Genomic DNA, 13,656 nt, shown 5'->3' with positions numbered 1-13,656 from the left:
TTCTGTTTACACATGCATATCACACATCATCTGATTTGATATGCGCTAATAAAGAATATAAGGAATAAATGCCAGAACAGATATTTAAACAGTGGATTAAAAGGTTACTATATATATAGTAACCTTGAATTAAAAGGTTACTAGATAACAGTGAATTAAAAGGGTACTATATATATAGTAACCTTTAATCCACTGTTTAAATATCTGTTCTGGCATTTATTCCTTATATTCCTTATTAGCGCATATCAAATCAGATAATGTGTGATATGCATGTGTAAACAGAATAATTCAAAGAACTGGTAATTGACTTTTTTTCTTGTCTTTGTGTGTGTAATCATCTTGTGAATTTTTATAGTGATATCTGAAAGTAAAATTTTGATCCCTTTCCCCTGTGTGTTAAAAACAGTGTTTTTTGGTAATATGTGGTCATAAATAGGTGATTTTCAAAACTTTCCACCAATGGGATTTCATGGGACTTTTTTTTCCCTCACTCAGGACAAACTGAGGATACAAAATCAGTTGAGTTTGCTTCTCTTGCAATTTGTCCTAGGTTTTTTCATAAAATGACTGGACTACTAGGCCAGAGGCTGCTGCATGCAGAGCTACAGCAAGTGCTGAATGAATCAAAGTGAGTTAGACTGAATATACATGGTTAGTGGCAGAAAGTCACTGAGCAAGGCAGAGGAGAGAGAAAATAGTTTGATGCAAATAAGCTCAAACAATATCTTGTAAAGACCAGGCTACTGTAGAATGCAGAGGTTTAAGGTTATTAAGGTTACAAGATAACATTTGTATTAAGGTTACTTAGATATGACAAAAAATCATATCACAGGTATTACATTTTCTCAGTGTCAGAAGGTTAACTTTATAAGAACTGAGAAAAAGCGGTTGGTCTACTGATGAGATTGATTTTACAATCAATTATCTATGGTCAGTGTATGTCCCAGGGCCATGACACATGCTCTGCACATGAAGGAGACAATATCAGATGTCAGTTCAATTAATTAAAGTAAACTGGTGGCATAGGGTGCTGATTGGTTTAATCATCATTCAGCTAATGTGTTTTCTCTACAAAGGAAGATTGTACACTATATTTATATTTATATCAGACGTCACGTTTGATGAAGAGAGCATTTATCTGATATTCCATCATAAATATCATGTCTACCTCATTATTATGACATTTATACATTCATTGTGGTTATCAAGTCAGATTTCATTTGGATTTTTATCCAAGCTGCTTTAGGAGCTTGTCCCTACAATAAATTACGACAAGTTAGATTGAATATTCCACCTATTAGTCAGATATTATCACACTGATCACAGCTCAAGTCAGATAGTATCCTGTGTTTTATGACATGAAACATTATCATGAACTGAGACACTTGCTCATTATGTTCCATCTGTCACTGTCAAATCTATTTTGGTCTCCCTCTCTTTACAGACACACACGCACACACACTACAGCCCTACTACACTTTTTCATGGATGGCCTATTCACCATAAGGATTATTTAAATAAAATCTATTTCAGAAATTCTGTGTGATAATTTTAGGCTCTCTTTTAATTGGAAATACTACTACTACTACTACTACTACCACCACCACTAATAATAATAATAACAACAACAACAACAACAACAACAATTATTATTATTTTTATTGTTGTTGTTGTTGTTGTTGTTGTTGCTGTTATTGTTGTTAAGCCCTAGAACGGGCATCATCAAATTGTGGACCGTGGTCTGGGTTACGGACCCAGTGATGGTTCTGTCCGGACCCGTGAGATTTCTAATATTAATAAATAAATCACTCGTTATTTTTTCTCTGGCGGTCGTGGCTACAGACTGCATGCGCAGCTAATCTAGCTAATCTGACAGGAGCGTCATCAATAGCCAATCAAATCGATTGTTTACCTTTCAGCACCAAAGAATAGCGGAAGAGAGGAGATGAGACGAGAAAATGGCTTGCTCCAAAATGAGAAAAGTACAGAGTGTAAACTGAACTTTTAAAGATGAATGGACGAACCAATACATGTTCATTCTGCCTGCATCCACTTCTAAATCATTGTGTCTCACATGTTGTGAAACTGTGGCCATAATAAAAAAGTGGCAACGTTAAGCGTCACTATGAGACCAAACACGGATCGTTTGAGGAAATGTACCCGCAGAAGTCCACTATGATATAGAAATGTGCGTACGTTGTTGATTTTATTGACATCAGGGTACACTATTTAAACCAGGGCCACTCAACTTAAGACGGCTCAGGGGCCACACAACAAAATTCTGCTGTGTCCAAGGGCTAAAAATGTCTGACCTATTTTGGACGTTTAAACAATAATTTTGTCACAGGCTACATGACTAATCTAAAAATTAATGAAACATACAGAAAACAGCTACATTTCCATCCATGGCCAAACCTCACTGAAAAAAAGATTGTCATGCAATGATTAATGATGAAATGATCAAGTTACAACAAAATGAGGCTTTATTTCCAAAATGTGGACAGAATGGGCAACTTGCTCAGGGGTTAATACTGAAATTAGGCCATATCACACTCCCTTGGAACATTATGAAATAAACAGGCTTCATTCACAACATGTTAGTGATAGAAATGATTTGTCCACAGACTGAAACTCAGTAATTAGATAGAATAACAATATTTTTATTATATGACAGTGATGGGCTGCAAAAAAATGACGCACGGGCCACATGCGGCCCCTGGGCCACGGGTTGAGTAGGCATTATAAGATTCGGACCTTTGCTGGGAGGAAATTTTAATAACTGGAACTCTTTGAATTTTAATTGAAAACCCCTGCCCTAGAAGTGTAAGTCTCAGGTATCGGTAACATCATTTGACCACATGGTGGCATTATAACAACAAATTTCACACATTTCCGCCTAACTACAATATATGCCATTTTGAATTTTGCACATTTAATATGGCCTGTGATGGAATTTAAAACAAACAAACAAAAAAAACATTTTGAATGGTTCTAATTAACCTTCTCACCAAAATTCTTTTTCTTTTTTTTCTTTTTTTGGGCCAGTGGGTTGGGGTGGGGATTTTTGTTTTTACTATTTCTCAAAGGGGAATCAGCACTGGTCATCTGGCTCTCAAAATCTTGCTCTCAGTAACAATGAGAAGAAGATAGCACCACTACTGTCCTACATAACAGCTAAGGGGGAAGGAAAATAAAATACTTTTTTCAAAATGGGTGAATTCACTCTTTGAAAACATGAGACTTCCCTTGGACTTTTTGGCATTTCTGAAAATGCACACACTGAGCATATTAGTCTTGATGTAAAATGTGAACCCCCTCCCTGACTACAAACAGCAGGGTTAACTTCTATTGATGCGCTCATTGTAAATCATTCTGAACAAGACCAAGTCAAATTTAACAAGAACCATTTCAAGACTGGACATATATCTGCCATCCAGGCATTCTAACAAACGAACCACACACACACCTGGAAATCATGTGTGAGTTCAGGACAAAGTTGGCTGTATTGCTTCAGAAGCTCTTTAGGTCTGTCTGGCTCAGGACGATGGCCAAGTTTGTTCAGGTCCGTCTCCAAGTCATCATCCTGTAGAGAGAGGCACAGGGGTACAGGGATACAGCAGAAACAACAAGAAGGAATTAATTAATTATGCCATTTTTGATGTCACATGTCCTAAAGGAATATACCAGTTATTTTGCATGTTTAGCATAATAGCGACAAAATGTATAAACTACATGCTTCTGCTAATCTTTTCCCAAATCAAGAAGTCATACAGTGCATTCAGAAAGCATTCAGACCCCCTTCATTTTTTTCACTTTTGTTATGTTGCAGCCTGATGCTACAGTTGCCTAAATTAATTTTTTCTCTCATTGATCTACACACAGTACCCCATAATGACAAAGTGAAAACAGAAGTTTAGAATTTTTTGTAAATTTATTAAAAAGAAAAAAAATGAAATATCACATTGACATACAGTACAGGCCAAAAATCTGGACACACCTTCTCATTCAATGCATTTTCTTTATTTTCATGACTATTTACATTGTAGCAGGGTTGCCAACTCTCACGCATTGGCCGTGACAGTCACGCATTCAGCCTCAATCTCACGCTCTCACGCTCGAGAGAGAAATCTCACGCCAAATCTGACTTGTTTTCTATTGTAAATTTTTCCACTCCATCCGGTCAGGTGTGCTGGATCTGGTTGATTATTATTATTAGTTGATTATTGATTGTGCAATGCCGCAACTCGCAGTTAATCGCGCTGCGCGCATTAAACTATTTTGCGGAAGCAGGAGGACGGCATGATTTACGTTGTATCCACGTTCGCACGCTGCATGCATGACTATTTATGTGCTCGTGCATGAGCGCCCGTACCATACTGGAGCACACCCCCTCCAACCGTGGTTAAGTTGATTTAATTAAACAGTCAAACATTACTTTGGTGGTCCATAGATTAATTTTTATCATGTGGATTGAAGTTTGCCTAGCCCATATAAATGCTCTGGAAATCGGGAAAAATAAGAGGTGTAGGTTATTAAATCAGGCATAGTTAAGGTATGCATATGAATGATGAGCTTCAAGAGGTAGTCTTGAAGCTCATCGAACTGCACATAACTAGACTTTGTAAGGTTTCTGAAGAAACTTTGAATGTGCATGCCACCCTTGCGACCGCGTGGACATGTGGTAAACCAGCAGCCCTTATGCTGTGTGTAGGTTGTGTAGTGTTGTTCAAGGGCTAGAAGGCAGTTACTGTGGTCCGGGTGGGCACTAGGATGTCTTTGGGCAGCTGCTATGGTATACTGGGTGGTTGCTAAGGTGCTTGTAGGTGGTTGCTATGGTCTTCCTTATTGTTGCTAAGGCCTTGCGAGGCGGTTGCCATGATTATCCTGGTGGTTGCTATGGTGTTGATAGGCAGTTACTATTGTGTTCCTGCTTGTTGATAAGGCCTTGCTAGGCGGTTGCTATGGTGTTCTTGATGGTTGCTAGGGTGTTGCTAGGCGGATGCTATGGTGTTCTTGATGGTTGCTAGGGCGTTGGTAGGTGGTTGATATGGTGCTCTGGGCAGTTGCTAGGGCGTTGCTAGGTGGTTGCTATAGTGTTCTGGGTGGTTGCTAGGGCGTTGCTAGGCAGTTGCTATGGTGTTCCTGATGGTTGTTAGGATGTTGCTAGGCAGTTGCTATGGTGTTTTGGGTAGTTGTTAAGGGGTTGCTAGTGGTTGCTATCGTAGTTAGGGTAGGCAACGTAAAGTTTTCTTAAGCCCTGTGACCAATGTATGTCGCTTTAAATAATTGCAGCCAGCTAATGACAGAAAAAGTATCAAACAATAGTCCAGTAAAGTTTGGGATTCTCTATCAAGCATCATTTGAGGTTGGGACTTCCGTTTCTGACACATGGCCACAGGCGCACATGGTGTGAGAAGAAGGCAAGATTATTTGCTTTTTTAATCTTTTTTAAAATGACAAAAACTGTAAATAAAAAATATGTGGGTGTGCATGAAGGTGTAGAGAAGACTTTTGTCAGGTTTTATGAAGTTTTCTTTATTTAGGTTGTTCAGAATATCAGTTTTTCTTAACGTTGCCTCAGGGCAATGTTGTGCGATAAGGGGTACTTTTTAATAGATGGCTGACTATGTATTTGGATGTAATTACATACCACATGCACAGTATGAGATCTAAATATATTTGTATGTCTTAAATTTTACTTCTTTTAACACATTTTGACAGAAAATGGACACAGTATTTTTCTATGGAAAAAAAAGAACAGGATCGGCATGTTAGGCAAAAGTAGTTCTTCCGAGACACCTCAATGGAAAACATGTCACACCACTGTTTCTACAGTACAGTCTTAATGGTTACACATCCCTTCTTCTGCCAATGAAATTCTATCTTCATACCAATATTTCAAAGGTCTTCTCTCTGATGACCTCTTGGAACTTATTGTTGATGAGTCAAACCTGTACAGCATCCAATGCAACGCTGCCAAGCCACTCAACCTTACTGTTCAAGAACTTGAACAGTTCTTTGGCACTGTGCTCCATATATCATTATATGGTCTTCCAGCCACCCGCATGTTTTGGAGCAGCAGTTAGCCACATTTCACATGTTGCTGATGTAATGCCTCTTGCACGCTGGGAGGCCATCAAAAAATTTCTTTTGGAGAATTTCATGTGACACAAAACATAAATGATGATACATGAAACCTACGGCTGTATCAAATGAAATATGTCAGTATGTTTCAATTGGGTTTTTTTGCATTTTGTTTAGTTATTTGTTGACATTTCAAAAAGATTTTTTGGTTTTCTCTGTGATTTTGTACCATTGTCGCACGATGTTGCCCTCAAGCAACGAAAAAATATTTTGGAATGAGGGGGTCATTAACAAAAAAAAAAAAAATAGTTTTATCAATAAAGTCTCCCAAAATGGACCAAGAAATAATGTGGAATCATTTTTATCATGTACCATCAAATTGTGTGCAGTAGAGGGTTAAAATGGGAATTGCAGAAAAACAGAAAATCAGAGCTGCTTGAAAATTGACACACCGCTTCTTCTCCACAAAGTGCATGTTTTTCGTATATGGACACAGGACGAGGACACGGGGCAAAACCTCTGCGCCTCAGAGCCTTGGGAAGTTTTGGCCATTTATTTCGGATGCCCGAAATTATCCGTAAAATTGGAATTTTGAGAATTTTGTGAGTTGGAATGCTTATAAAAGTAATAGCACACTTCTACCAATCGGGCCGCACATTTTTCCAATTCATTGTGTGGGCCTAAAACGAAAGCTCTTGGAGGAGTTACAGGCCAAAAAACGTACGGAATAATAAACTAGAAAAGTGCAGTTTCTGGGGAAACTGCGTGGGCAAGCTGGTTCTGCTGGTTCTGTTCTGGTTGGCTGCTACAGTGTTGCTAGGCGGTTGCTATGGTGTTCTGGGTGATTGCTAGGGCGTTGCTAAGTGGTTGCTATGGGGTTCTGGGTGGTTGCTAGGGTGTTGCTAGGTGGTTACTATGGTGTCCTGGGCGGTTGCTAGGGTGTTGCTAGGCGGTTGCTATGGTGTTCTTGATGGTTGCTAGGGTATTGCTAGGCGGTTGCTATGGTGTTCTGGATGGTTGTTGGGGCGTTGCTAGGCAGTTGCTATGGTGTTCTGGATGGTTGCTATGGTATTTGGGGTGGTTGCTATGGGGTCGCTATGGTGTTTGGGGTGATTGCTATGGACTTGCTTTAATGTTTGGGGCAAAGGCTGGGATGTAGTGGCAGCAGTGCCAGTGGCCACTGAGACAGAATAGGAGAGAAACCGAGGCATTCAGGGAGATTTGGAAATGCCAGAGTCAAATTGAAATATTTATAGACACAGATGAATGTGAGTTTCATGGCCAGTGATGAAAGACATACTTTTATCTTCCGCTAAAGTAAAAGTCAAACACCTGCATTGTAGAAATATCTAGCATCCAAATACACTAATAGCACAAAAAGAACACAGAAATCCAAAATACAGAAACCCTAAATGCCACCATGTGTGTCATGTAGCCGATGACAGGCAGGTGTGTCACTGTCTGCCCAGAGACAGAGTTCTAGAAAGTTCACAGCATGAGTGACAGTGGTGTTATGAGATAATTTCCTCAAAGTAATGCTCAAAGAAATGCTTATTACACAATGACAAAATTATATTCCAAGTCCAAAGAATGACCGTAATTTGGCGAGTTAAAAAAGTGTGTTTCTCCTTCTCTCCCCAGATTTTGGGTTCCATATATAATGGGAGTCTATGGGTGGGGAGAGCTGGCACTCCTGCCTCGTTAAGTGTCAGCGTTTAAAAAGTTGAAGCTACTTTGCTTTTGTATTTACATTTTTCAAAGCAAAACTAGTTTTCCTATTACTTTACCCAAATTTATGCATGTGGAGTGAAAATTGTGGCCGTGGGAGCAAGTAAAAGACAAAATGTTGAGACGATTTTCCAGGGCTGCTGCACTCTAGCTGTGATGTCACTCACTCTGGCACTCCGAACATCCCGCCATTAGTGTGTATTGCGTCCGAAATTTCAGCTTCAAACTGAAATTGCAGAAAAACGTAAAGTCGGAGCGCCTTGAAAATCGACACACTGCTTGTTCTCCGCAAGACACTTTTTTCGTATTTGGACCCCACTGCATCCAGCTCTGCACCCCAGGGCCTTGGGAAGTATTGGCTATTCAATTCGGATGGCCCAAACTTTCCGTAAAATTGGAATTTAGAGAATTCTGTGAGTCGGAATACCTATAAAAGTAATAGCACCCTTCTCCCAACCGGGCTGCACGTTTTGCCAATTCATTGTGTGGGCCTAAAACCAAAGCTGTAGGAAGAGTTACGTGCCAAAAAACGTACGGAATAATAAAGAAATAAAGAAATAGTAGGAAGAACATGAGTTAAGGTTCTTATACACCAACGGCGTTATTTTCATGCGAATACTTCATATTTTTTCAAACTCAAAACATGCAATCAGTACTTGCACATAGAACATGAAATAAGAAAAGTCAAAATGCGAGAGATTTATTTTTTCGCAACAAGCTCGATTTTTCTAGACGAACATACTGCAGCAGCCAATCACCAGTCTCCATTCACAACATTACGTCAGTGCCTGCACGAGAGGCACCTCAGTAGGTGCCCAAGAGTTTGACAGCCTACCTCAAACAGACAGCCAGTCGCTGCTCAGGGTCAATGGGATTATTATCTATTTATTGGTATTATGTTCCTGTACTTGTATTATGTAGGTATTTCATGTTCCTTTTTTTTTTTTTTTTTTTTTTTCATTTTCTGTTTGTGTGATGTGCAACACTCTATGTACTGTTCAATATGTGCGGCTGCAGCATGGGCGTTGGGGCCCAGAACAAATCTCTCACTCTGTGAGACAATAAAGGTAATCTTGAATCTTGAATTTTGATTTATAGAACGATTTTGACAAAAGTTGAAGAGAAAACTTTTAGACAATTTTACAGGCCTTCTGCACTCTGTCAGTTAGGTCACGCACTCTAGGTGCGAACATTCCACCAACAATTTCTAAAAAGCTATGAAAGATATTGAAAAGTTGCTTTAAACCTTGAAATTACTACTTCTGCTCAACCATTTTAAGTTTGAATGACGTCTGTAACCTAAACTATGAAAGCAGAATAAGACTGAAAATGGGTGAAATGGTGAAAATGGGTGGGTTTGAAGTCACGTCCCATTAAGTTCCATTATAAAAATAATAGTGAAAACAATTACCAATAAAAAAAAAAGTTCTAAAAGCTCTGAGAAGGTTGAAAAGTTGAGAAATTCCAAGTCACAAGCTGAGCAGTTTAAAATTTGAATGAAATTTCTAGCTCAAAGTATGACAGAGTAACAAATCATTGAATATTGCTGAATTTTGGAGCAGCTGCCCCATTCTTTCCTATGGGGAAAAAAAGTGTAAATAAAGCTTAATAATTTAAAAAGTTTTAAAGTTTTCAAAAAGTTGAATACAAGCAAACATCACAAACATCAAGAAGCTGAATTTTTTAAAGTTTGCATGAAATTTTTAGCACAAAGTATGTGGAAGTAGTTACGTGCCAAACGAGTAACTTACACTTTGATTTCTAAAGAAGTCTCTTATGTCCAGTTTTCATTGTTTTTTTTTTTTTTTTTTTTTTTTTTTTTTGTTGACATTATGCCACCTGGCTGTGCCTAATTACCAAACACACATACACACGCATGCACACAGACACACATTCAAATGTTAATGTAAATGTAAATGAAACCTCTGATATTAAAATCCATGTAGCTGACGTGACCCAGGCAGAACAAACGCCCAACATATTAACAACGTACAGTGGCAGATGAAGACGGACTCCTGGCTAACTAGCTAAACACCGGTGATGAGCAACTCTTTTTTTTTTTCTTTTTTTTTCCCCCACCGGTGAGCAAGTCCAGGCGCTGTTTACAACCAGATGGAGTGACAGCGGGGACGGCCAATCATACATTAGCAAGAAATGGCAGAGCCAATCGAAGAGCTTGTGAGCGGTCTCAAGGGAAACAGGCTTCAGCTTGAGCGGCCATTTTCCGCTGGGTCCTAGTGCTTGACCTGTCTCCATTTAATATACCGCATTTCACCAATTAGAGGCCAGTCACACTGGCAAGTTTGATCCGCGCCCAAGCACGATTGCCCCTAAAATCCGGATTCTTTGACCAGTGTGATCGCTCCGTATCGTGCTTGAATACAGTACATTTCCCCTGCTCTGGCACGGTTGGAGGGGGTGTGCTTCAGCACGGTACGGGCGCATACACGAGCACATGCACGGTCACGCACGCAGTGCGCGGACATAAATCATGCAACTTTCCTCCTGCCTCTGCAAAATTGTTTAATGTGCGCAGCTTGATTACCGGCGAATGGCCGTGTTGCGCAATCAATAATCAACCATGTTGTCTGTGCTGCTGCAACCGCGTATAAACAAAAGTCGGTTTATAATGAAAGTACAGCAGTCTGTGTGCGGAGATCCGGCAGACCTGGTGCTGGCCGGCACCGCGTCGGCACCGGCCGGCACTGCGTCGGCACAGCGCGGTGTGTGGCCACCCGGTCACCCCCAGGTCTGCCGGATCTGACAGGTGCCGCTCCGGCTGTCAGTTGGACCTTTCTGAAGAAGGAGGAAGTTATCTCCGAAACTGTCAAGGTAAATAAACATCCCATGTCTGATTAAAAGGACCAAAAACGTTTTTTAGTTAAATGGAAGACATGATGAATGTATTTGAACTACATTTATTTATAATGACGTCGGGCCATGCCTGTTGTTGTCGTATTTCAACGTGATGACGTACACACCGGGGGCAATCGTGCTTGGGCGCGTTTGGGCTTTAGGTAATGTGAGTGCAGGCCAGCCGGGGACTGGGGAGGGGGGGATTTTGGCTTTAGCACGATACGGGCTCAAACTTGCCAATGTGAGTGGGCCCTTAATCGCCGGGCTGCAAATAGCTGCCTGGTTCTTTTAAACGCCTGGGGTCCAAGTTGATTTTGCGTATTAAACGCCCGGGCTATTAATTGGGGAAATGCAGTAGCATAACAATGTTTTTGGACAGTAAAAACTGCAGGGGACCAAAACTGCCTTTTGAAAAAGTGGAGGGGAGATGTCTCCCCCTTTCCCCTCTTTAATAATAATAATGACTTAGAATTAAATAAGGCAAAGACCTGTCTCCCTGGTTTACCGCAGTTGTGATAGAGTGAATTTACTGTTAATGGTGTAGTTTCACAGAAAATTGGGAATGGTTCGGAATGGGACTGTTGCATTGTCTTAACTGATGACTGAGATTATAGAAAAACAAAATTTCATCTTTTCTGTTAATAATAACAATAAGTCATTATCAAGTCAAAGGAGCGCAACGCTCTCACTGACAAGCACCTGCATGACTGTCTGTGCACAGCAATGTCTGCATACCAGCCAGACCTGAGACAATTAGTGACCAGAATGCAGAGTCAAGTGTCACATTAAGTAAGTAAAGCTGATATATGAAACTATTTGTTTTTAATTTTCAAGCAGTAATATGACACTAACACTGAATGTTACTGGAGGATTTTCATGATTCTTTGTTGTTTGTCTTGTGCTGTATTTACAGGCCTGGATAAATAACAGCCTGTAAAGCCATACACGTGAAGTCAGATGTCATTTTTAAGTTTCTTCCTGAAAAACATTTAAGAAACTATTTTGTTCTTGTTTTAAACATGACTTGTATTTTATTTTACTTTATTTTGTTTGTTCCAAAAGAAGAGAGACCTCATTTCAAGGACATTTCATTTATTTGAGCACTTTAAGAAGCATTTTTGCTCTTCTTTTAAGAAAGACTTGTATTTTCTTTTCTTTTATTTGTTCCAAAAGAAGAGAGACCACATTTCAAAGACATTTCGTTTTTTGAGCATATTACCTTTGTGAATAATTGCAGTGTTACAGACAGTTCATATTACTGTTCATATTTTGTGAATGAAGTCTGTTTATTATATAATGTTCCAAGGCAAGCTGCCCATCCTGTTCACATTTTGGGAATAACGCCTCATTTTGTTGTAACTTGATCATTTCATCATTAATCATTGCATGACAATCTTTTATTCAGTGAGATGTGGCCTTGGATGGAAATACTGTATAGCTGTTTTCTGTATGTTTCATTAATTTTTAGACTAGTCATGTAGCCTGTGACAAAATTATTGTTTAAACATCCAAAATAGGACAGACATTTTTAGCTTGCGGCCCTTGGACACAGCAGAATTTTGCTGAGTGGCTAGCCCGTTGACTACAATTTGCACACATTTTAAATTGCAAGAAAGCATTTTGCACTCAGGATTTTTCAATAAATAATCACAATCCTTCAATTTTTAAATTTGAATTTGATTGAAACATCAAGCTTATAATGTTCTGCTTCTGCAGCTAACGAAGCTGTTGCCATTCATAAACCACAGAACTAATAACTGTTGTGTAAATGAAATCTTTCCCTGGGAGCTATTTTCTGGTGGAGACTGTTTCACTCATCAAAATACAATGGTGCTGCTGTTTTTAGGGTATATGGTGATGGAATACAGGTGTGAAGAAAGTTTCAAGTCTCTGGAAGTTCATTTTCATATCGTAGTGGAATGAACGGAAACCAGTGGCTTGATAAAAGGGAGGAAAAATGATATTGGAGTCCTAAAATACAACTGCATGCTTTGGTAAAGGTCTAGCACACATGTGAGATCCAAGTATATACATTTTATAGATATTTGGCTAACATCACTGACTTGGTACTTAAACTGCTTTCTCTGTTTACACCCAGCATCATTCTATTAACCCTTCCTTGGTCCTTTGTTCTCTTCCATGCTTTTGCAACACACATACACAATTTGTATCATCATACCTGTGAGGCTCTTCAATTGACTGACCCCTGCTTTGCGTAAGGGGGTTCTTTGCCTCAACGTCGCGCGTCAAAACCATTTAACACACACCTACGAGATGATTATCTCGCTTATACTATGGTTATTTATCAACAATATAATGGAAAGAAGAAAAAACAAGAAATATTTTCATTGGGGTGCTTTCCTTCCTGGTGGCTGGTTTATCAAGTTGATGCATCAGCTGTTCTGCCACAGTTGATGACGACTAAGCTTTGACAGCTGTGATTATGAATGTTGCTATGGTTGCAAGTTAGGTAGCGAATTAATTTCTGATGATTCAACGTATGCCGCAGTACGTGTGCAGTCAACACACACCTTCTGGCCAACCAGAAAAGAGTGTGGTATAAATGCAAAATAAATCCTGAGTGTATACAGTGGAAGTAAGATATGCAGTAGACATATGATGCCAGGTTTGGGAGTTCAGCAGGGTAACCGGTCTTAAAATTTATGGTGTTCACACACTTGTGCTAGGATTGGTATGGCTTATACTGACGTTTAATTATACTTAATAGGTTATTTGCTTTGTTTTTTTTAAATCATGCTCACTGTTTTTGTTTTTGTTAATGAACCGTACTGTATGATCATTATTATTTTCTTTCCTGTCTACTTTGGCAATTAACATTTTATTGTTTATTATAATGTTTTACAATTAAGTATTAATTTTTGCTGCATAGGACTGTGTGAGGCACATGAAAAATCACCTTTTTAATGTAATGATGCAAATTTGTTATTTATTTATTTACTTGTTATTTATAGCAATCACTACCACATT

General features: G+C 39.2%; 1 protein-coding gene across 1 annotated transcript in view; it reads right to left on the bottom strand.

The window, feature by feature from the left end:
• Window positions 1-13,656, bottom strand: part of agbl1 (AGBL carboxypeptidase 1) — a gene marked incomplete at its 5' end in the record, with an annotated part of 188,366 nt that overhangs the window by 116,132 nt on the left and 58,578 nt on the right. Inside the window, one exon of the mRNA XM_030053330.1 lies at window positions 3,467-3,583. Coding sequence (XP_029909190.1) covers window positions 3,467-3,583 — 117 coding nt within the window. The remainder of the gene's footprint in view (window positions 1-3,466; window positions 3,584-13,656) is intronic.

This window comes from Myripristis murdjan, chromosome 6, assembly GCF_902150065.1.
Source record: "Myripristis murdjan chromosome 6, fMyrMur1.1, whole genome shotgun sequence".
NCBI classification, from domain to species: Eukaryota; Metazoa; Chordata; class Actinopteri; order Holocentriformes; family Holocentridae; genus Myripristis; species Myripristis murdjan.
Note: the sequence above shows the minus strand (reverse complement) of the source record. Positions and strands in the feature narration are given on the sequence as shown.